Genomic DNA, 25156 nt, shown 5'->3' with positions numbered 1-25156 from the left:
AGGAACCTGAGGTCTGCCTGACAGCCCACCTGCCAATCAACACACCATCACCCTCTGGTGGCAGGGTAACAACCTTTCTAGTACCATGTTTTTTCACTGAGTGTGATATCAGTGGTAGCACACATCATACCCTAGGAAGATATTCTGACACTGACCTACAGCCTCAGCACCTTGGCTAACGAGTTTCTGAACGACCCTCGGAACTTCTTTCAAAGGATGGGTCAGCGACACAGTCTTATAAAGTAAGACCACCTAAGGTACTGCCAGCCACTCCTCCATATCCAGTCTCTCTCTCTGAACCTCCCTCCCTTTGTAGATTCAGTCCAAATTCATGCATATTTATTTCAAGGCCAGGAAGAAATGAAGGCAGCCTACCCTCAGGTTTCTCTCCCACGGCTGTGAGTTCAGACTCCTGGCTTGGCTCGCTGGTTCCATAGACGTTGACCGCACGCACCCGGAATTTATACTCGCGGTCAGGCAGCAGGTCTTGGACATTGTAAGAGGTGCTGCGGCAGGTGGCTAGCTCCTTCCACATCTTGTCCTCTGTGTCCCAGATCTCCACATTGTAGGACTGAACGGCACTGCCTCCATCATAAGACGAGCCGTACCAGGACAGGGTCAGCGAGGAACTCCGGATGTCAGACGCACAGGGTGTACCAGCTGGGGGGTCTGGCTTATCTGGGGATGAAGAAGCACAGTGTCACGTGATAGGACTGTAGAGGAAGAACTTCCCTCAACTCCAATGCTAGGGATAAAGTCTAGGATGCCTCTCTCTTGTGCACACACCCCACCCCAGAACCAACCAGTCCTAGACTGAAACATTCTCGAGTTAGCTCTGCCCTGAGGAGACCTGGCTAGTGAATTCAAGCCCGGTTCTCCACGTCCTCTCTCAACCTTTCATACATCCCGGGTTAGCAATGCACAAAGCTCCCAGTTCTGAAAGGCCCATGGATACCTTCCTGCTTGGAAGAAACGCTATCCTGGGCTAGTCATGCAGACCCCAAGTTGTGCTTTCCTGTACTTGGTCCAAGTCATAAACATTTTTTTTCAGAGTAAACAGATCTAGGAAGCTATGTAGGAGCTGTAGACTATTTTCCATGAAAAACATGTTTTGAGAGAAAGTTGTGTGTGTGTGTGAGTGTGTGTGTGGTGCCATATGTCTTTCAGGCTCAAAGCCAGTGACCCGTGACATCACTTTCTCTGGAGCTTGGGAAATGCTGTCCCATTAAGATGCTTGATAGCACAGCAGATAAGTTCTTAAATTAGGTAAATCTGGCTTTGAACACAGATCTGTCCCCGCCCAGTAGCTATTAAATGCTGTGCCTCAGTTTCCCCATCTGGATAGAGTGCTGTGAGGCATTCTTAGAATGCGGCTGACTTGACTAATGGTTATTGTTACTAAGAAGCTTATTTCTAACCTTATAGTGGAAAAAAAAACCCACTTCTGTATTACCTCTTCGTTGCTGGTTTGGGTTTTGGTGCTGCAGAATACCATACATGCCGAGCGCATGCATGTTTTACCACCAGGCAGCAGACCTTACCCAACACCTTCAGCTCTCATGGGACTGGAATGCAGAAGGGAGCCACAACTGTAAACCATCGCTGTCCCTGACTAAGGGATAAAAAATGGACTGAAGACACAAGAGAGAAGTGGCCCTTTGCCTGGGTGCCTTCCCACTCGGATGACCTGGGCTTAGCCCAGTAATGTTGCTCATTCCAGGCCATACCGTGGCAGCCGACAGTCTAACGAGGTCCTTGAGTTTCCCTGCGTGCTCTGAGTTGCTTATCTGAGCCAAACTATTTTTCTGATCCGTTTCTGCAGTTGTTTGGTTAGCTACATGTGTCTGTTAATTACAGAAAACCCTTCCTCCTCCACCAACCGAGTCTGAGTTCCCTTACAGAGAAGCAATTAAAACCACATTATGTGGATTTGTATGTGAATGCCAGTAAATTTAAGGCCAGTGTGTTTGTCTTTCTTACTGGGAAAACGGTGTTAACATGTAGCTCTTAGGATTTCTGCAAGCATTGAGTATACAAACACGGACAGGCAAGTAATTGACTTCTATCTCTTCTCTTACTCCCAGCCAGACAGGAAGGACAAAGAGATTCTGATACATGGCCCTATGACCCTGTGAAGAAACATCTATATGTGCCTGTGTGTGTGCACGCATGCACACACACACACACACACGCGCGCGCGCATACACACACACACCCACACCCACACACAGGTTTATGTATGCAAATATAAAGTACATATTCATATGTACACACACATTCCTTTTCACTCATCCATTTTAATTCTCCCCCCTTATTTATTTATTTATTTATTTATTGTCTCATGACCCACATTGGCCTTGAACTCATTCTCTAGTCAAAGATGATCCTGAGCTTCTGATCCTCCTGACTCCACTTTAGAGTCCTTTGATTGTAGGCAGTGCCAGGACCCCTGGTTTATGTGGTGCTAGGGCCTGCAACTCAGGGTGTAGTGTTGGCTAGAGAGGTGCTCTATCAGCTGAACCCCACCCCCAATCTGCTGTCTCCTTCTTCCACATTCCAGCTTAATATTCACTGCCTGGTGCCTTTTGTGCCCAGAAACCAAAGGTGGCTCTACTCTAGGAGTGACTCCAGGATCATGCCAGAGTCACCTCCCATCACTGCAGCCAGGGTCACAGCCACACTGGTGGCCTCCTGCAATGGAGCCACTTTCACTGGTTGTTTAAGATGTTCTCTTAGAAAATCTGTTTGCTCTGAAGGATATATTGGTCTTTTTTAGAAACATTTCTGGTGTTGGCAAAGATGTTTATTATTCTAAATCCTCTTAAAGGCAAGTGGTTCAAGTCTTCTGGAAACCAGCTAAGGAAGTAAAAGAGCCTGCTGGGGGAAGGAAAGTTCTCACTGTCCCCGTCCCAGACCCTCCTGGCAGATGCAGTCATGGAGGTTTATACAAGTGAAGACCCTGCCCATTGGCCGATTCCCTCCTCTCTGCTTTGCTTTGGAAACAGCAACTCGAGAGAGAGCTCGGCGTTGCTCAAGAGTTGCTATGTGTGCCGACCCTGAGGCAGACGCCTCTAGTTTACACGGGATGGAGTTTCCCTCAGACAGCACAAGAGAAGGTGCAGAATGTGCAAAGGGAGGCCTACATTCCAAGTAAAGCGTTGCCACTGCGAAGGAATTTGGTGCCCAGGAAAGAGTTCAGAAGTCCTAGAAGTTTTGGGACCCCTCCTTCACCCATGTCCCCAGAGCCATGGGCTATGTCTGCTGCTCTCTATTATTTCCAACCTATGGAGCCCACATGTGTCAAACTACCCAGCGATGAGAACCCTTAGGTGGAAACAGGGTTCTCCCACGAGCCTCCTTGCTAAAGACAGACACATTCAGCCTGGGCAGTACCTGGCAAACAAGAGACTGGCTTGGTGTTTGCAGTTGGACCCACGCTTCCTCAGAATTCTCCCAGGGCTCCCTGGAGACATGGCTGACAAAATGGGAAACCCTTCCAAGGGAAGGGTTCCTTATAGCTCCAGCTGCAAGACTTTGTGCTCAGTAAAGGGTTCCTATTCCTGGGAAAACGGATGACCTTGTCTGTGAGGCTTCCCACTAGCCCAGCTTCTCCTTGCCCTCTGTGTGTTTGCCCACACAAAGTCTGTCTGTGAGCCTCTAAGCCGGCCTAGATGGTCATGCCTAGATCCCGAATTCAACAGCCATCGACCTGAACTGCAGCACACTCTTGGAAAGGGACTCTCGGAGGCCGAGGCTGAGTTCAGTGTGCTGCTCCGTTTTAACTGTTAGTCTGACACAACCAAGAATCAGCTGGGAAGAAATTCTCAACAAGGAATTATATAGAGCAGGTTGGCCTGTGGGCATGTCTATTAGGGAATGTCTTGATCGCTAACAGATGCAGGCAGACTCAGGCCATCATGGGTGGCTAGATTTCCCAGACGGGGGTCCTGGAGAGTATGAGGGGGAAGAACTAGCAGAAAACTAAGATGCATTTAGTCTCTTTGCTCTTGGCTGTGGATGTAAAGTGAACTTGCTGCTCAAGTTCCAGCCTTGGGTGCCCTGAAATGATGGACTGTAACCTTGAATTGTAAGCTAAATGATACCCCTCCCCCCGCCCTGCCAAAGGTTGCTTTCGGCCAGGGTTCATTATCAGAGCAAACTGGAACACTCACTAGTCAGCGAAAGCCACAAGGAGAGTCCCACAACTCTGTGTACCAGACAGGGTTTGGTCCTTGGGGTTATCAGGCAGAATGAGATCAAGAGAGCATGTTGTTTATACTGTTGAACCAAGCCCCCCTGAGGACCATCCCCACCCTTTCAAATCATACAAGTTTAAAACTCAGAAGGTATTTCGTGTATGTTGGGTGGTTATGGTTCTCTCTACTTTGTTTTTCTCCTTTAGAGTTAGGTAGAGGCCACTGCTCCTCCTCCCTCCTCTCCCAGGCCACACGGAACAGTGGTGCAGGCCCAGGCCCAGGCCACGCAGTGTTGCTAATTCTTACACTGCTTCTTAAAATACAATAATAATTAGTCTCAGAAATAGCTAAGGATCCCTCAGCTAGTTTAAGTGCTAGTTTTTATTGATTTGAAAATATGAATCATGGATGATCTGGAAAGAAAACAGCTCTTCAAAGAATATGCCATAAGAGATCTCTACAGCTAGCAAGTACAAGTTGAGTGTAACCGGCCTTATTTAGCTGGCCCATCAAGTGGATGCCTCTCAAGTGCTTGAAAACTGTCTGGCATAGGTGGAACGATTTCTGCTTTATCTCATTTATGTTTACATCTACTTAGTAAACGCTGATCAGATAATATGCAGATGTCCCTGGAGACGCGGAGGTAAATCAGTTTAATCCTGGTTTACTTTGGCCTAAGTCTAAATTCATGGACTCTGAATGAATGTAGCCTTGCTGTGGCCATCAATACAAGTCCTCATTTTATTGAGTGATTCTATTCTTAGCTCTGGGGTGGGGGAGGCAGACAGAAAGCCCGCTCTCCATTCCATTCCCCTCCCAGGACGGCATTTAACATGTTGCTCCTGCCAGCTGGCAGGCAGCCACACCGATGGCCCTGTCAGCACTGGCCGTGGAGAATAAGAAACTCAACCATAAAAGGCCAGAACTGCAGCTCCTACAGTGGGACTGGGGGAGGGGAGTGTGGCACCGCACAGGGGCGGCCCCAGTGGGGGCAGGGAGTACTGGGTCCAGAAAAGCAGTTCGAAGTTTCTGAGCCCAAAATCACTGCAACAGGGACAGATGAATGGGAAACACTGAGGAAGAGCAGGTCCTGATGCCTGGTGGGGGCACTGGGGTGTGAGTCAGCCAGTACTTTCAGGTATAGATCTAAATGCACAGCAAGTGGGATCACCAGTATCAACCCCCAAAAGTTCCTGACTCCTTGGGAAATTATAGAAATCAACATCTAGAGTTAGGAGAGAGAGAGAGAGAGAGAGAGAGAGAGAGAGAGAGAGAAACAGAGAGAGACAGAGACAGAGAGAGACAGAGAGTTCTCCTTTAGGCAAGAAACTCATTCCATGACCCCTTGGTACACCCACCTTCCAGATCTAAGGAAGCAAAGGAAGGGAGGGGTCAGAGGAAGATGAAATGAAAAAAGGACATTGGCCAGAATGATGGGCACTGAGTGAGGACACAGACAGGAAGTGGGAAAGGACAAGAGAGAAGCAGAGATAAATGGGGTCCATGGTAGGAGTGTGCACTGATACTCTGTGTTCTTGAACTCCTTTTCTCTAAGATCTCACTCCTTCCTACTGCTTAGGACCTGGAGAGAGATGCTACAAGGTTTCCCAGGGCTCAAGGTGGGAAAGCAAGGTCAACAATGAACTCCCTAGCATGTGGCAGCTCTCCAGACTGCAGAGGTCCCCAGCCAGGGTTTCTTTATCTTAGAGAAATTCTCCACTCTTCACCCTTCCACAGGTCCGTGGGTACCTCTGGAGGGCAGATCTTTGAGAGTTTAAGGCTAATTCTCCCCTTAGTTTTCCTTCTGTATGGTTGGAAACATACCTTTCCATTTGGGGCCTAAAGTGAAGATACGAGATAAAGATAGAAGAGGAAAACTGGGACCAAAGTCAAGGACCATAAAGTGATGGAGAAGAGAGCTTCTAAGTCATCGCCAACTGCCAACTTTATCCCTGGAAGATTCCATAGATAGGTTCCTATGGGTGAGCTCTAACCACTGTGACCTACAGCCTTTTCTAAAACTCTTTTGTTCTCGTATGTCCAAGGCTAGGCTGTGAGCCCTGCTATGAAGCTGGGGTGTAGTCTTCACACTGAACCCCAAAGGAGCTCCTTTTTCTAATTTTTACAAAGGAAACCCTATAAGCCTGAGTGTCAAGATCAACTGGAAAACCCACTCAAGTCTAATGTGCATGCCAATGACTACCAGGTCAAAGTTGTTGATGCACCCCACATGTGGAGGCCCACATAGGCACAAAATAGTCTACTATCCACCTAGCTACCCTTTGTCCCTCTACTGTACTGTGCACCCGCCACATGGGGAAGCAAGACCAAGGAAAGACACTGAAGATTACCTATGGGAGGATACCACTCAGCAATTCAGATGTGTGAGAAGACAGACTGGGGCCCAGGAACAGTGACTGGGAAAGGGAACAAGCAAACTTGAGACTCAGTCTAAATATGGGTTCAGTTTAGTGGTGGGTCACAGAGAAGGAAAGGGAAAGTAGTGGGATTAAGAGTCACCATGATGCCAGAAGAGCAGTCTCTGCACACCAAGGGGCATGGAAGCAAGGGGCAGGTAGCCACAGAGTGCCAGCTAGGGTGTGCCCAGGGGGTACAGAAAGCAGAGCCCTGCAGGAAGGCAAATCACTACAGAAGGGTAATGCCTGTGCATTTGGCTAAGATGTGGCAACTTCTCAAGCCGGGCGGTGGTGGCGCACGCCTTTAATCCCAGCACTCGGGAGACAGAGGCAGGTGAATCTCTGTGAGTTCGAGGCCAGCCTGGTCTACAAGAGCTAGTTCCAGGACAGGAACCAAAAGCTATGGAGAAACCCTGTCTTGAAAATAAAAAAAAAAAAAGATATGGCAACTTCTCTCACTGCTGTGAGGAACAAGCAGAGAATGAAAAGTTGGGTGAAGTAAGGATGGTGGAGCCCCAGGAGCCCGGGAACTGGACCAAAGAAAAGAGACCCCACAAAGGCAAAGGGAAGCACTAGTGCATGACATAGCTGGAGGCCACCATGTTCGGAAGAGTCCTGCCTCACGTCTCATAGTTCTCAGTGAAGCCAGAGGCTAAGGGCTCTGGAAGTGTGTTGGGAGGACAGAGAGCATGTCTCAAGAAACAGCATTGGCCTTCTGGGCAAGGACAGAGTTCTGAGGGGCACTGATACCTCAGCTAGCCTGGGGGCACCAGACTACAGCTTGGAGTGTACAGGTGATACAATCTTCATGCTCCCATGTCCTATGGAGACAGCATGGATCCTGGGTGGTGATTTGCAGATACCATATGGTGGTTTGAATCAGATATTCCCCCCCCCCCCCTGCAAAGTCTCCAACATTTGGATACTTAGTTCATGCCTTTTGCTTCCCCTCCTCCGCCTCCCTGCTGAGTATTTCCCAGACTTACCCACGACTGTGAGGTTGACTTGGGCCTGCCTGATGCCCAGCTTGCTCTCCACCACCAATGTGTAGCAGCCACAGTGCTCCTGGCGCGCTGCCAGGATGGTGAGCTTGCTGCCGCTCTCGCTGTTCTCCACCTTGATGTGCTCGCTCTCCTGGATCTGCAGGTAGAGGCGGGAGTGAAAAAGGGGGGCTCCTCCACTCTCTCTTCTCAAGGACATGGGGGAGGGAGCAGGGGTTGGTCCCTTTTGTCTATTGTGGTACATATTATAATGCCACTGCTGGGGAAGTGGAGACAGGAGGATGCCTGGTGCTTGCTGACCAGTCTAGCATAACTGGTGAACCCCAGGCCAATAAGACACCTTGTCTCAAGGGAAGTGGATGGCTTGCCTGAGGATGACAGGTGACAGCTGAAACTGTTCTCTCTCTCTCTCTCTCTCTCTCTCTCTCTCTCTCTCTCAACAGAATAGAAATAGGGTGCCAAATCATGTTACAGCACGAATGAGCCCCGAAAACAAGAACATCCTTTCAAAAACCTCAAAAACGCAGAGACAAAAGATCCTGGGAGAGATTGCATGATTCCATCTATCAGAAACGTCCAGAACAGGCAAATCCATAAGGATAAAAAAAGGAGACTAGTAATGGCAGAGACTAGAGGGAGAGCCCATGATACCGGTTTCTAGGGTGAGGAACTAGATAACGCTAGGGTTTATACACTCTTGTGTATTGACTAACATCATTGAATGGTATACAGTGATTCTTTTTAACTAATTAAAGTTAAAAAATTTATCCAGAGAGTAGCACGGACTTGTAATCTCAACTGCTCAGGAGTCAGATGGATCACCAGTTCAAGGCCAGCCTGGACAACTTAGTAAGACCTTCCTCAAAAAGTAAAAAGAAGACTGCATGTACAGGTAGGTGGTAGAGTGCTTGCCTAGCATACCTGAGACCCGAACCTAAATTCAGACCTTAGTACTGAAAAACATTGCAGCTTCCCGTGGTGGTCTGAATGAAAGTGCTCATGCTCATATATTTGAGTGTTTGGTTCCAGGTTCGTGGAGTAAAGTTTAAAATGTATGGCCTTGTTGGAGGAGCTGTGTCACTGGGGGTGGGCGTTGAGGTTTCAAAAGCCCATGCCAGGCCCAGTCTCTCTCTCACTTCTGTCCGCATCTGCAGATAAGGATGTAAGCTTTCAGCTCCAGCTCCAGTGCCATGCGTGCCTGCCTGCAGCCGTGCTCCCCAACCAGGACGGGTCTAGACCAGCCGTCTGAGACTGCAAGTCCTCCTTCTGTAAGTTGCCTTGGTCATGGAGCTTCTTCACAGCAATAGAACAGGGACTAAGGCATTCCTCAATTGTGTTAGCCACATTTCATGCACTCAGCATACAGGGCCATTGGCAATCCCACTGGATAGCACAGATGCCAAAAGGTTTCACTGTTGCAGAAAGTTTTGTTCTGAATTTGATTAATCGGCTCTGAAAAGGGATGAGAGTCTACTTTGTCCATTAGTCTAGGAGGGGTGGGGCTACATTCTTCTCCACCTCCCTTGAAACCAGCTCTGCTTTCTTCCCAGACACCGGTGGCTCATCTCTTGGCTATGACAGTTTTTATGGTATGGAAACAGCGAAGAGGCTTATAAAGAATCCTCATACCTCCTGAAGGTTCCTAATGCAGGACCAGCCCATTCCTCTGGGGTGTCTGCCAACCACACACATGAGTGCCATTACCAGCACAAACAGTGAAGAGCTGGGCCCTCCACGTTTCTCTACATGCTGGGTATTTGGAAATTCAAATGCGTTCATAGGGAGCATTATTATTATTTGTAGCTATACTTCCAGGTCATTCAACCAATTTTTTAAATTAATTAATTATTAATTTTGGTTTTCCAAGACAGGGTTTTTCTGTGTAGTTTTGGTGGTTGTCCCAGAACTTGCTTTGTAGATCAGGCTGGCCTTGAACTCAGAGACCCGCCTGCCTCTGTCTCCTGAGGATTAAAGGCGTGCACCACCACCACCTGGCTCAAAATTCTATTTAATATACAATTTAGATACCCCAATACCAAGACCCACTTTGATCTTTTGGCAGGTGGTAAGTGGAAGCTGTAACCAGATGGGAATCAGGAGACTGGCATAGAATCACAGAAGCGATGGTGTCTGAGAGGACTTCTTCCTGCCTCTAGAAAGAAGTCTAGGCAGATGGACTCAGATGAGGGCAGGAGTAATTTCATTAAACAAACTGCTTATAGAAAACAGGCTTCACTGGCAGACATAGAAGAAAAGATTAGTAAGAACTCAGGTTTGGTAGATAGGTTCTCTCCCATTTCTTTCTTTTTAAATAATCTTTTAATTTTTTCAGTAACTAGGTTTTGTGATGCTAGGCAAGCATTCTACCATTAAGCTGTATCCCTGGGCCTCTGTGCTTTATTTGGACAGGATCCTGTAAGGCTGGCTGGGCTGTCCTTGATCATACAGTTCTCTTGCCTCAGCCTTCCAAGGGCTGGGATTCCAGGTATGCACTATCATGCCCCATGCTCTCTTCCATTTCCAAAGTGAAGAAGAGCAACACATTCCCTCCAGCATGGCATTTCTCGATTTTCTGGTCCATAAGCCATCCTGAGGCCACCCTGCTTCCATGACTGACCTGCTTTCGGAACTTCATCCACGTGCAGGTGATGGGCTGGGTACCAGTCACTTTCCCAAACAGCTCCACGGGCTCTCCTGCGCGAACCTTCTGGTCCTCAGGGAACTGGATGATTTGAGGGGGCATAGCTAGGAGGTAACAAGTACAAAGTGAGGAAGGGGCCTTAGGCATGCTGATCTCACTGGTACCGCTAGCCATGTTGGTCTACTAGTGCCTCTCTTCTCTTCTGGAATGTTCGAGATAAGCATGGAGGTACCGACCCCTGTTCCCAAAGATCTGAGTGCTGGGACCTTACTAGCTTTGTTCTCTTTAGAATCCCCAGAAATGACCCACGCAATTTACGCAACAAAGTTCTTCACGGATTGGTTGTGGTGACAGTTGTGGCCCCCGCTCTCTCCCCCCCCCTCCGCCATAGTCTGAATCTCTGTCCCAGCTCATCTCTTAATTTAGTAGTAACTTGTGTCTAACTTTTCAGTCACCCTGGCTGGTAGGCTCAGTGTGCTTTGTGCCTTCAAACGTCTTCCCAGGGCCAATAAACAAGGACACCCAGAGCAGGGCCTAAAAGCAGTATGATGTGGGCCACCTCCATGCAGGGTAGACTGGAGGACTAAGGTCCAACTTAGCAGAAGGAACAGGAAAGCCACCCGCAGCCTGTGATAAGGCAGACACAGATGGAGGCAGAGGAAGGAAGCAGGAGAGGATATGGGGGAGGTACCAGCTAGGCATAGGTTCCCTAGAGAAGGAAGAGGCAGCTCAACACGTGAAGTCAGAACAAGGGAAGGGTCTCCTGACCACCACCCACATGGTCAGTTAGAAGGCGGAAGAGAAGGTCCTATGGCAAAAGACTCCCCTTGTCCTCAGGTAGGACTGTGGCTATTACCTGCTTTTGTAGGTGTCTTGGGGGCAGGTTTCTTTTTGACAGTTGCGTCACCTGAAACAAAGACATGTACAAGTTAGGAAGTTAAGAGGTCAGTTCTGTTTTCCCCAGAAAGCTCCCAGGTCACAGGAGGATGCTGTCTTGCCTGCTGGCCCCTCATTTATAGAAAGCCCTCATTCTACTTTGTCTTCTCAGGGAACTCCTTGCCCTGATGCAGACAGTGTTATGATACAATGATTATTAGTTCTCAAGTGTCTTGGGGGGAGGGGTGGGGGTGGGGTGGGGCTAGAACCAGTGGGACAGAAGCTCTCAAAACTCTAATGCCCCTCAGAGTCATAGTTAAAGATGATAACCAATAACTCACCAACTACAGGCTCACCCTAACTTTCAGGAAATGCAGAAAGGAAATTATGTCAGATAAACCAACTAAAATTAGCCTTGGTATGGATCCAAGGGTCTCCAGCTTCCTTTGAGTCACAGACTGTGACTGATAGATGTTTCTTAAAAAACAAAACGCAGCACAGCACAATATAATAAAACGACAAAAATCCCCAAACCAAATGGATCAATGGATGAATGGACGCTGGGAGTGGCGACTCAAGCCTGTGATCTCCGCCCTTAGGAGGCTGAGTTAAGAGCATTATCGTGAGTTCAAAGGCAGCTTGCGCAGCATGGTGAGTTTCTGCCAGCCTGGGATGCTCGACACCCGTGCAAAGCCCCAACCCTCAAAAATCAGTGAATGAATATATCTTACTATCTTCCCTTCCTACTCTACTTTCTCCAACTCAACAAGAAAAATAACTCATACAGAAATGCCTCACAGCAGATCTACTTCTCTGACTAAATAGAATTATGATACACAGGCAGAAACACCTGCATCATTTCTCATGGCTTGATTCATCTCTCTTCCAGGTCATTTTTAAAAGTGAAGATATAATTACATCATTCCCCCCCTTTTCTTCCCCTAACCCTTCCCTTTTTCTCATAAATTCATGAGCCCCTTTTCTTCAATTGTTGACAAATGATTTTTCTCCTCAGCTAAGAGAAGCCAGATTCAAAGGCTCCTTACTGTATAATCCTACTTATTGGGAAGGTAAAACTCTAAGAAAGGAGAACAGGTCAGTGGTTGCCAGAGGTGTTAGGGGAAGGGTTGATAAACAGCACAGGGAGAGCTAGCTTGACGAGGGTGGTCACTAAATGACTGCTCAGATCATTCAGGGTGCACACAACTCTGTGCTACAGAAGCTGTGCAGGGAAATACCCTTTACACAAGGAGATCTGATATCAGGGTCCTGCACTAATCCTAGCCCTTGTACTAGGGACTGCTCAGCGATTGAATGCTTGTCTGACAAGCACAAGGCCCTGGTTTTCATTCCAGTACCACAGAAATCACACACACACACACACACACACACACACACACGGGGGGGGGGGGAAGTCTGCAGCACTACTTACAGCCTAATTTATGATCTTCCCCAGTACTTAGCATATGACAAACTATATCTTCACTTGTTTTATTGTCTCTTTCCTTTCCCACATGAAGTACAAGATTTTGAGGCAGAGTGGTTCTGTTGTTCACTGTTACATATCCAATGTACCTGACACACAGTAGGCAGTTAACAACTTCTTACTAAATGAATGGATGGTGACCGTTGAGTTACTTGGCAACTGCAAAACAGAGGGACAGCACTGGGAACAGGCATGGCTGTGGGACTGCTCTATGATCACAGGTGGTTAACCTTGAGTATTTCCACAGAGGAGACGGTGCTGCCACACAACTGGTGACCCTGAGAGGACAACAGGAAGGAGGGGTCCTGACAGAAAAACTGTGGCCCAGTGGCTAAGTCTAGGGAAAGGTCTGTTTCCCCTCTGACTGGTCGCCATGGATGATCCCTATCTTACTGTAAGCCTACTGTGTGCCACTCAGTATACACTTTGAGCCTAGGTGCTGGGGAGAAAACCAAACAGATGTAAGAACTTAGGACTTAGCTTTAAGGTCCTAAACATGAGGTAATGTGGTCTACAAGCAAGGCTTTTATCACTTTTCTTCCAAAAGGAAGACTTCTAGGACAGCTGAAAGGGTTTGAATATTGTCAGTAAATTAGACGATAGCGTTCTATCGATGTTTTTCTATTTTAATCATTACTAATGTAGTTTATAGAACACATTCGATTTTAGGGGAAAACCAACACTAAACTATTTAAAATTTAAGATTTTCTGGGTATAATTTTCTTTCCAGCTGCTCAAAAACATAATTATGTAAGTCTATATCTGCATGTGCATATAGAGGTAGAGAGATACAGAGAAAGAGGGAAAGGCTGGAGGATACAGCCCAGTGGGGAGAGCACTTGCCTAGTGTAGTCAAGGCCCTTGGGTCAACCAGAAGCCACCTCCTACACCCACAGAAGGAAGAATATAGAAAAAGCAAACAGTAAAATGTCAATATATGAGATATCGGGAGGCTATAAAAGAATTGTTCATATTTAATCTTGCATTTTTTCTATAAGGCTGAAATTATTTCAGACTAAGAGTTAAATAGAAAGCTTAAAAACACAGTATAAGGGCTGGAGAGATGGCATAGTCATTAAGAGCACTCGATACTCTTACAGAGTCCCTACAGCTCAGTATCTAGCACCCAGTTTCAGGGAATCTGACGCCTTCTTCTGGCTTCAAATGTACAAGGCATACATGTGATACATATACATACACGTAGACAAACACTCATACACATAAAATAAAAATAAGTTTTAAATTTTTTTCTAAAAATAAACAAAGAGTTGTTCAAATGCAGCAAAAGAGAAAATGTATTGAGAACATGGCCACAAGCTCATCACTGGGGAAGGGCGGACCCACGGCCTAAGAAGATGAACCTAGAGAATTGGAGGAGCCCATGGTAGCAACAGATGATGAAGTCTCAAGCAGGGTGGTTTGGGTGGAGGTTGGCTAGAGGATATGGCTGTTATCACAGGAAGTTGAAATGAAGCTAGGATGTCAATTTAAATTAAGGAAAATTAAGTATTTAGTTCCTCTATTGAGCTAGTTTTATTTTAAGTACTTATTGACCCAACGATGATTAGTGGCTATCGTACAGTGCAGGCACAGAACAAGTCCATTGCTATGGAGAGTTCCGAGGGACAGCATTAGCCTTGTATGCCAGAGATCTGGGTCTTTAGCCTCAGTGATCAGAGAACCTTCTCACACACAGCTGTCATGCTGGGTCTGCGCGCCCTCAGAGGACAAGGATATCCAGTTAGGACACTGCCACCTCTTGAAAGGCACTTGGAAGGACCACACAGCAAAGATGACTGGGAGACAGAGAAAGCACTATATTTATTATATTTAGGGGACTATACAAAGTGGAGGTGCAAAGGTACTTTGAGATTTCTTTCTGAGAAACACGGTGACAATTGTATCAGAGGAAAATGGGATGGGAGAGTGATTGATGAGTAATTTGGCTTGATCAAGGGGACTTGATGGATGAAAATATTGATCTGTGTGTAAGCTTCTAAAAGCCAGCGTGGGAGTCCTGGAGAAACACTGGCGGAGTCTGGAAGGTGAGAGTTTCAGAGTTAAGCTGAGAGTAGAGGGGAGAGAAAGGTGAGAAGGGCCACGGCTTACACCAGGTGATTCACTAGAAGTTATTGACATCTGGGTGACAGAGGGGACCATGGAAGGACTAGAAAGAATGTCTCTGTGAGCAACAGTGGAGAAGAGATGTTAGGAAGGAGATCCATATGTAACCAGAGCAAAGTCATGGATGATGCTGGAGGCTAGTGGGTCACACATCATTCAGAGGACAAATCCAAGGAAAACAGAGGGTAGATATCCGCAGAAATTCTAGCCAGGAGCAATTCTAGTGCTGAACGGACAAAGAAAAACAGCCAAGAAATGTTCCCGCTGTGGTGGAAGCTGACTTTCAGGACTCAGGAGAAGGCAGGAAAGCCTGAAGATGCTACAGGCAACCACACAGGGAAGGCGATTGTGGAAGGTGATGACTAGCTGAGGCACTCCAGGAGGACTGGAGGAGAGAGGCCAAGGGAAGGAGCAGAGCTGATCTCCTCAGGAGAGAGCAAGCCGCTTGTTCAAAGGAGCTGAGGACTGTTGTTAGAATCGCATGGTGTCTTCTTCCATCCATGTGCTGAAAATATTACCCCCAGGACTTCAAAAGGAGGCTGCCTCACACACAGGGCATTATTAATATAGGTCAGTAGGGTGGGCCTTAATCCAATCTGACTGGTGACCTCACAAAAAGGGAGGAGGAAGAAAGGAGGAAAAGGAAAGGGGGAGGGAGAGGAAGAGAGAGTAGGTAGGGAGGGGCCAGGGAAGGACGAAGGGAGAGAGAAAGAGAGACCCAACTAAGCAGATCTGCACACACAAAAGGAACCAGATGAGGAGGGAGAAGACAGCCATCTGCAAACCAAAGGAGAGAGACCTTGATCTTGGCTTTCTGGCCTGTGTTTCAGCCACTCGGTCCACCATCTTGTTATGGAAGTCCTAGCTGATCACTGTAGCTAGCTGTCAGTGACCTCCCGCTGAGGTGGTGGTGGTGGATGAGAAGGAGGGGTGTGAACTGGGGGTACACAAGGAGGTGGACAGCATGAAACCTGAGACTACAGATTCCTCCCCTATCTTATTGGCTCTGCAAACCCTATGTGGCTAGAAGCTACCCCCAAATAACATCTTTGAGTGTTAGGGTTAAGTAGGATTGAAGGCCACGTTTGAAATTTGTTCTATTAAATCTGTGGTTACTGCGGTTTGAATTTGTTAGCATTTGAAGCTGCTTTTGGTTCTACCAGTAAAAACAACTTCAAATGTCAACAATGTTCTGTATGCTATACATATTTTATATGGCCATCTGCAGGAATCCATTCGCGGTGTTCTGTTCACTCAGAGCTCAGTCACAGGATTATAAAATGCGGTTTCTTGGGGGAAGCGTCTCACAGGTGTTCTACTCTGAGCAAATGCATGCAGAGCACCTTCCCGTGTTTCCACCTCATGAAGAGCGAGCTGGAATCGCATGTATGTCTGGTGGCTTCCCAAGTGCATGAAGCCGTATGTGCCTCAGCTAGAAATAGAGCCGCTGACCATCACACATCTGGCTGCTGACCATCACACATCTGGCTACTTTTTGACTTCAGCACACCTGCCCCACCTTCCAAGGCAAGCCCTGGGAATCTTCTTCTGTTCCTGTGCACTGGGGCTAAGGCTCTAACGCTGGACTTGGGTTCAACTGCTGTCTCATCATGAGCTAAGCTGAGGTGCTTGCCACCTGTTATATAACCTGTCAGCTCTTCAGTTTCCTATTTGTAAAGTAGTGTGGGGACAGGCTAGCAAGTTGTCTCAGTGGGGAAAGGTGCTTGCTGCTAAGCCCAATGGCCCAAGTTTGAACCTCAGGACCAACACCTTAGGAGAAAACCAACAATCCTAAGTGGTCCTCTAAGCTCCACAATAGAGTCATGGCACATGCACACACAATAAACAAACAAGTAAGTGAATGGATGTACCAACAATCTAAAAAAAAAGTTTGAGAAGTATATTTTTTTTTTTGAAATAGAAAAATCCAGTACACAGTACATGTTCTTTGCTGGTCCCTTCCCTCACTTAGCCCCTCCTTTTCAAACAAGCAGATCCCAAAGGACTGCTCTGCCCTCTGGGACAAATTTAGTGCCTCCAGTAATTTGGGATGTGATAATTAGTCTCGATTAGAATCACCTGGAAGACACCTCTGACTAGGTCTGTGAGCATGTTTCCAGACAGGTTCAACTAAAGAGCCAAGTGAGGCTCAGCCTGAATGTGGATAAGATTATGCAAGGGATGGGGGCACTGGCCGAGTCCAAAGGAAGGGAGCTGAGTGCCAGTATTCAGTCCTCCACTTTCTGCCTCAGATGCAATGTGACCAGCTGCCTCATGCTCCTCTTGGCCCGGCTAGAGCTGCTCTTCCCACTACACTGTGTCGTGATGGCTGAGTCCCATCACCCTTCCTCCTTGAAGCCGCCTTTGTCAGGTATTTGGGAGAGCAAAGGGAAAGTAATGAAGCAGTAGCTGACCCTGTTGGTCCACTCAGCCGGCATCCTCGTGGGAGTTCCATGTCACCGCACCTTATCATCCTCAGCTCAGGTTTCCAGTTGTGGGTGCAGATACCCAAATTCTCAGTAGAGATAAACTGGTCACTAATGAGTTTCCACTTCCCTAGACTTACCCTTCTTATTATCTTGTTAGCCTCGGGGTCCTTTGGCTCTCACCCAATCTCCGACTCCCCAATTTTTCTACATCAGTCAGTGTGAGAAAAGAACATCCAACAACAACATGGAAACCTACCATCTTTGCAAATCCCATGATGGCAATGGGCCACGGGGTAAGGAGGGGACAGAGTGCCCTCTGCCTGCTGTCTCTGAGAGGGAGTGGGGGCACCTCCCTGGACAACCAGCCCACATCCACATCCTTCCTGGCCAGGCCTGGCCCCTCAACACTCGTGTCTTCATTCAGGGTATTTTTCTCATTGCTACTCTCACTCTCTCCCGCCCACATCTTCCCTGGAGCCAGGCCTTTCTTCTGAGCCTACACTCCTGTGTCTAACCTCCTAGACCCCATCGCCCCACCCCAAATCAAGCCCAAGACCTTTTCCCCAGATTGCTTCTTGTCCCACATCTTGCAAGAGCCTCTCCTTGCCCATGGCCAGTCACAAGTGCTCATCAATTCTATCACCCAAACAGATGGTTGGTCTTTTTTTCCCCCCACGACCTTCACCACCACTGCCCTATTCTCAGCTCAGTACCACCCCAGGGCCTTTTGTCTCCTAGTCCTTGTCCTAAGACATTGTCCTAAGACATCTGTCATACTGGGACCAAAACAACTTTTCTCAAATATAAATCTGAAGTTAAATATAAGGCTACCCGCTACCCTTCAGGACCAAGCTCATCTGGTCTTACAAGGTCCTTGAGACTAGCTCTGGTTTCATCTCCGGCTTTCTTTCACACGACTCTTTCTTGGGAATACCCTTCCTCATTCTCAAGTCTCAGTGTGCATTGTGGCCACCTAGAGACTTTCCAGGTTTCCAGCTGCTACTGGTCAGCTGTGTGCTGGTCTTTAGGTGATGCTCCTTGGCACGCCACACTCAGCGTCTTTCAGTTTCTGCGCACTAGCATCGTGCCATGGCTCCCCATACATGCTGACACCCTCGGCTGACTTCTACACATTCTGCAAGCAGCTCTCAGCTCCGGCATGCTACCTCCAAGAGGAGCTCCTCTTAATGGGTCTATCCCGGTCACCAGCCGGTTCAGAAACCTACTCACAAAATATACACACCAAGTTCCCAGGGGACAGCAAAAGGGTCCCAGGTCCCCCTTCTATACCTCGAAGGTCCTAGTGAAAAACTGGCGTGGGCTTGCTAAGTAGGTACGAGAGGGCAGAAACCATTAGATCTCTGGGAACCTGGGAATTTCTAATGAACAGATGTCGAGATGTAGCCAGGGTGTACAAATCTTACTGCCACGTTCCACAACATTAAGTGTGTGCTCTGTCACCTCCTTGGTCAAAACTTCCAGGAGCTGAGCCTTCTGCTCTAGATGAGACTTGGAGGCTAGAAATGAAACAGCCCAATAAAATCATGAATGAAAGGAAAGAACGGGAAACTTCCTCGGAAAACCGAGGCACTACTGGAAGAAATCTGCGCTGCGTGGCTGATTCTGCTAATGCCTTTTGCGTCTTTCTGCCCAGGCCTAAGATAGTATTGGCCCTGAGAACCTTCTTTCTGTCATGGAAGGGAGAGGGTCAGTCTCATGGAAGTTTTTAGATGGCTCAGTTTGAAGTCAGATGAGTACCCCTTTCTGATTCTTGCAGAGTGAAAAGGGTCAGTTAGGGAGCTGGTGCTAACAACAACAGCCTTGGGTTCCCTGGATCTCTATCTCTCTGGGGACATTTCCCTTTTTAGGTAGTTAACTATAAATAGGCATCAAATTCTTTCAAATTCCCAAAACCAGCATTCACTGTCTGCTTAAGGCTCCTGGGAGTGACAAAGACTGGGTAAGGCAAGAAGCAGAGCCACCCCTGAGGCTGGCGAGGGAGTCTGGGGCTAGCAGGCCAGCTCCCGATAACCCCCACTAAGAAAGGCTCAACGCACTGACTGTCCTCTCACCCACTGACTCCTTCTAGTACTTTATTACAGACATGTGGAGACATACTGGTTGTCTTCCCAGAACTAACATCTCTGGGCAAACTGCCCACTTCCCTCCCTTCATAGCTTCCAGAGGAACACAACTCCTCATATTGCTGCAAGCTCTTATTCCCAAACCCCATGGAATGTCATGATAGTTGTGAAAGAGGAGTCTAGCATGGCTGGGCCAGCAGGGCCAGTGCGGCTTGTCAGGCTCTCATAAACTGATTCTGGAGATGGCCGAGATCACCAGTTACTCAGCTCATGGAAGGTAGCGAGAAAGCTGAAGGATCTAGAAGTGAAGCTCAGTGAATGACCATCAAGGTGTCCCATGCATGTGCACAGGTACATGTGGGGTACTATCACAGTCAAATATCCACCCTGTAAAGGGGAGTAAGAAGGGCTGGTGCCTGCCTTCAGAAGCATCTGTAAAACATCCTAACTGCTCTCCATGGGTGCCACACTTCCAGTGTTAGGCAAGCCTTGATGCTGAATCCCAACTTCTTCTAGATTTCCTTTCAGCTCTGTGGGTTCTATCAGAATTTAATATTTCCCCCTAAAAAAGAGAATGCTTTTTGACCTTGAGAAGACCAAGAGGACTAGACAAAATGTTTGAGATGCATAGATAGTTTCAAATCGATTTGACTTTTGGCTTCATAGAGACACATAAGATGGTCCAAAACAAAGAGAAACATTGTCATCAGAAACAGTCCCCTGTGGTCACCGGGAGCCCATGTGCACCACCCTCCAGAGGTGAGTGTCCAGGCCAGGCACAGACTCCAAAGGGAAAGTGCCCCTGAGTTGTCCCTAAGTCACAGAACAGTGAAGGCAGGGGCCCTTAAAGCAGAAGGAGCTCATGCCTTGGTTAGGAAGATTAAATACCCAACTCAAATATCTACTATGCTAAGCTGTAAAACCAACAGGTACTCATTATCTCTTTCTAATTAGGACCCAAGTCTGTCACCAGGCTGACATTGCTTCTTCTGCACTTCCTCTCTTTTTAACTTATATTTTCTAAAACCATCTTTTAAGGTCCATGAATCCATCCTTCAAGTAAAATGCTTGCCTTCCTCTACACAAAACCCCCAAGAATTCCACTGGCTAGTGAGATCCCCTTCAGTAGAAGCACCCCAAAGTTGGGCTTTAGGCTCCAGGCCACCTTCCCTTCAGGGTGCTTCCATCACTGTGTTATCCTAGATGGCCAGATTCTCTTGAACTGTGTCCCTCACAACTCAGCTTCAGTGTCCTGATGTCACAGCTGGACAAGGTTTGAGATCAGCCTTGGAAGGTGTTCATTGGATACTGAGGAAGCCATGTTCTAAAGGGTGGAAGGGCTTTAAGAAAAGCTACGTGTTTAACTAGGGGAAAAACCAAGACCTCTATTTCTTGCTACCCTACAGCTTTCTTGCTATGCCCCATGTCTGGAAGTGATTAGTAAGGTTCTCCTGTCTCTCAGTGGTTAATCAGCTCAGGCAGAGACCGGGTGCTTCTCCCTGGGCCTGAGCACATCTCCCATTTTATCTCCAAAGCAAGGAGAGGAGTCTATTCTGTGTTGAGGGAGGAGGTAAAGTAACCCAGGGATGCTGATATTATATTTTCACTAAGAAAAGACACTATTGGGCCAAGTGACAAAAAGAAAGAAAGAAAGAAAGAAAGAAAGAAAGAAAGAAACGAGGGTAGACTGTGGACAGGCTAGATAGCAATATTGCTTAAGTGTCAACTTCCCTGATTCCAACTACATATTGTGGTTTTATTCTTAGACAATGAGTAAGAAATGAAAGTCTGGTAACTTTGATTTAAAATGTTATCTGTCTATCTCAATGAAAATTATAAATATATATAGAGAATGACAAAACGGTGGGATAAAATGACAACTGGTGAAGGAACACAAGAGTTCTTTGCACCGGTTCTTTGGTGGTTCTTGGACTTTCTCTGTAACTTTGAAATGATATCAAAATGGCTCTTTCAAAAATCCCATCGTGAGGCATGCAGCACACACACTGACAAGCCTCTGGATCCAGGAACATGGATCAGTGCCGTTCCTGACTCCTCTGCCACCACCCCACTTCCTTCTGCTGCCACTGTGCGTCACAAGGAAGAACTGTCAGCCTTTGTGTTTGTGCGGTCAATGTGAAGTGAGGCCAAGTCTACAGCAAGATGAAAGGGGACATGGCAGGAAGACGAACCACCGTAGTTCTGTTCCTTACGAGCTGGGAGACCCTAAGGCAGGTCAGTTTCATCTCTGAGGCTCAGTTTTGCTTCTCTAGGAAATGGGAGCAAAAAGCATTTCTAAGACAACAGAAGCTCGGCTACTGGCGTGCAGAAGGAGCTCCTGACATGATGCCTGAGCACGGCACCAGCACACCGGTTTTGTTTGACTCAGCTGTCCTCCCAGCTTTCCCTGCAGCATCTGCAGTTCCTCCCCCAAGCTCCCGCCTGCCTCTCCTCCCCTGCCAATGTTATCATTCTTCTTCAAACCACATAAACTACATTCCTCTGCCTCCTTCAAAACCAGGTTCTGAGTTTTCCTCACCTCAAACCCTCCCAAACTTCCTCCCGTGTTTGTGGCTTGTGACTTGACTGACTGGCAGGGTAACAAGTACTTTAGTCATGGGGGTCTGAGGGTAGACTGCCTGGATTCTTTCTCATGCCACAACAAGGCTTGGGGGCTCCCAGGCAAGTGTGGTCAACACTGTCCAGTCCTACACCAACAGCTGGCTCATAGGAATAAACCATCCCTGGGGACAGGAGGGTGCACAGAAAGGGGCCTGGCTATACTCTGTTTGACAGGAAAGTCACCCCCCCCCCTTTCCTCAGGAAAGATGGATTTCCTCCTTAGATTAGATACTTCACAGCCTTGTGACAAAACCACATGTATAATCCAGAGAAGGACCGCTCATAGAATCCAACACGTCTGGGAAAGAGGATAAAACCCTAGCAAACATGGCATGTGATGAGGGCATGCACACTACATGTCTGATTCCGTTTCAGCAGGGAGGATAAACCCTTCCTGCTGAGGAGTTTCTGTGTTAACACACATACAAAGTGCACAGAACAAAAGCAAGTGAGTGTGTGAATGAAATAGAAGATAGAAGAGGATTTTCACATTGTCTTGGTATATTCTTGTATGTCTTAAGATGCTCACGAGAATGCACGCACATATAACTTAAGCAATTTCTAAAGAAATTATACCTCAAAGAATAAAAGCATTGGGGACACAGACCTTAAAGACACCACCTTTACTTCCTGTCCCTGGGAGCAGTCACCTTGTCAGAAGGCGCCAAGGACCAATCTTGGTGGTGTCCCTCAGGCCTCTGGGGTGCAGGTTTCTAAGGGACAGGAATGCATATGGGGGGGGGGAGCAGCCAAAGCCATAACCTAAGGCACAGAGGGACAATATGCTTAGGGTGGTAGTGACTGAGCACAGGGAGGGGAAAGTGGCCATCAGGGTGCATGGGGTAAGATCACCACACAGGACCACAGAGGAGTGAAAGTCCCGTTGCACATGGGTGGGTGGAGTTAATCCTGTGCTGACTGCATTTTTCATGGGGTCCAAACACGTCCTGCCAGCCCCTGCTCCCCCCCCCCCCAACCACACTACCTTAAGGCTGCCTCCACCGGCTGACTTGCTCTTAAGACACTAGTATGAGGGCACCTGGGTAACTCTGCATCCTTTCCAGAGGCAGCAGGCAAACCCTCTCCTGCTCTGAACCAACCATGGATAACAGGGACAGCTTCCCACGGAAAGGCAGATTTTTAGTATGGCCCCACACTGGGATGATCTCGGAACATGAACAAACGCGGAATCCCAGCCGCCACCCTAGAGTTTCTGTTGACTTGGTCTGGGGGCAGCCTGGGCACGGTGGTTTCCAAGCTCTACAGGTGACTCCAATACGCAGCCAGAGCTGCTACCCAGGCCCCCAGAGTGTGATGATGACAAGTTGGTTGAGGTTTTCCATGGCCTCCTGCTCTGCAGGGCAAAGTGCCCAGCGCGGAGTCTGCTCATTGTCTCCCAACCTCCTTTCGCTTGTTTTCCTCCAGTCTGCTCTGACCCTGCCTTACCCTCCTCAGGATTGCACAGAACGGGGTTCCAGACCTGAAGATGGGGCGGCTGGCCCTCTGTCCTTGTCAGGTGAGCCCCCTTATCACGCCTGTGTCACAGTCCCTGCTACTCTTCTAAGAGCAACACTTGGTTTGCTCATGTTTGCCCACAGTTAGCACAGTCAGGCCCAGGTGGCAGTTCTGGAGAATAACACCGCGAGCTCGTTCCTCCTGGGTACGCACGACCGTCCTTGAGCTTTCGACACCTTATTAAAATCTACTCAGAACAGTCCTGGCTCCTCCGCTGTCTGAGTGAATCTCACTTTGTGTAAACATCTTGGAGAAATTATACCTTCACGTTGGCTACCCCACCATGAAGGCTGAGGACCTCTGATCCTTCGGTCCGATTAGCCGTGTTTAAGAGCTCAGCAGCAGCAAAGGCAAACACACGACTTTACAAAGAAAAGAATAACGCAGCCATAAAACACGGCCTTATCATGGGAAGAAAAGTGATCTTTGGAACAAGGACACCAGATCGCTTCCCTCTACTAGTAGAAGTGAGAACTTATCTTCTGGTTTTGTTTTCTGTCTTGCTTTTTTAAATTTTTTCTTTTTTGAGAGTCTCGCTTTGTATCCTAGGTTGGCATAGAACTCACTAGGTAGCCCAGGCTAGTCTCACCTTAGCTTCTCAAATATTGGGATTACAAGGGTGCGCCATGCCTGACTTTCTGTTTATTTTAAAACTTAGTGTGTTCTGGCAATGGCCAAGGAACTCTGTGCCCTATAAAACTGGAACTGTAATAAGGTAGTTCTGCTAATAAAAGCCACACTAATAACCACAGCAGAAGACAAGGCTGCATTATGGCTTTTGAGGACTTTAGGAACGTCTGTGTCTATCATTCGACAATTTTATTTGATATGTATTAAATTTTGATTATGTAAGTTATGTTTTACAACTGCATAAAAATGAATAAATTAATATTATGCATTTCAAAAATATCTTGAAACAGTTCTTTTTTTTTAAAAAAAAAATGCAGCTTTGTAGGCATAAAAGCAGCATGTACCCTAAAGACCCTGTCTAACAGTGATGCTGGGCCCTGTGGGTGGGAATGGGATTCAGATCCAGAGGGAGAGAGGTAGTCTTGTAGAGTTTGGGTTATACCTGTGCCCTTCCTTCCTGACTATCTCTAATATTCTGAAATCTGACTCAGAAAGACTCTAGTGAGATGCTTCCATAGACACAGCATGTCACCCTGAGGGCCAGGCTGGCCTTCAGGGGACACACAAGGAGCAGGAAGATCAGTCAAGGTGGAAGCTGGATGTTCTGGAAAGTTAGTGAGGTGGCTTTAGTGGGAGTTTTCTGGAAAGTTGCACATGAAGGCAAAGTCACGAGAAAGGAAAGGAGATGGGGCTCCCTAGGACTCAGTGAGGAGCTCTCTATGGAAAAGCTGTTAGGGAGGGGGGCCAAGCATGAGGTGGCAGTCAGGGCACACATGGGGCTGCACCTGTGCACACATAGTACAGGTGTAGGTTTGCTCAGAGCAGGAACACATGAGAGGCTCACCTGTGGGAGTCGGTAGGTGCTATGGACCATTGGACATTTCTGATGATAAGCACAAAGTAACCATATAGGAAGGCTCCCTTGACAGGACAGGATCGACTTAAAGATGAGGAACAGTTCCCATGGGGGTCTAAGCGACAACCAAAAAGAGATGCAGGAGGTCTGGAGGTTGTGGTCAGGAAGACAAAGAACCCATGTAACAGCCCTAGGCTGCAGATGGGGTAGAGAGAGACTGGCAGGGGTTGAGAAAAGGTGATTAGCTCAGTAACCAGGAGGGCATAGGGTACCCTGGGG

The 25156-nt window shown here is 47.6% G+C and overlaps 1 protein-coding gene across 2 annotated transcripts in view; it reads right to left on the bottom strand.

Moving 5' to 3' along the window:
• Window positions 1-25156, bottom strand: part of Mylk (myosin light chain kinase) — a 253252-nt gene that overhangs the window by 42551 nt on the left and 185545 nt on the right. For both annotated transcript variants that reach the window (XM_041673002.1, XM_041673003.1), the window contains 4 exons: window positions 11112-11162; window positions 10232-10359; window positions 7600-7753; window positions 376-678 (listed from right to left, as the gene is read on the bottom strand). In XM_041673002.1, coding sequence (XP_041528936.1) covers window positions 376-678; window positions 7600-7753; window positions 10232-10359; window positions 11112-11162 — 636 coding nt within the window. The remainder of the gene's footprint in view (window positions 1-375; window positions 679-7599; window positions 7754-10231; window positions 10360-11111; window positions 11163-25156) is intronic.

The sequence above is a fragment of the Microtus oregoni genome, unplaced genomic scaffold (assembly GCF_018167655.1).
Source record: "Microtus oregoni isolate MIOR12 unplaced genomic scaffold, Mior012 000023F_ref0000262, whole genome shotgun sequence".
Classification (NCBI taxonomy): domain Eukaryota; kingdom Metazoa; phylum Chordata; class Mammalia; order Rodentia; family Cricetidae; genus Microtus; species Microtus oregoni.
The sequence above is the reverse complement of the archived record's forward strand: the minus strand, read 5'-3'. Positions and strand labels throughout refer to the sequence as shown.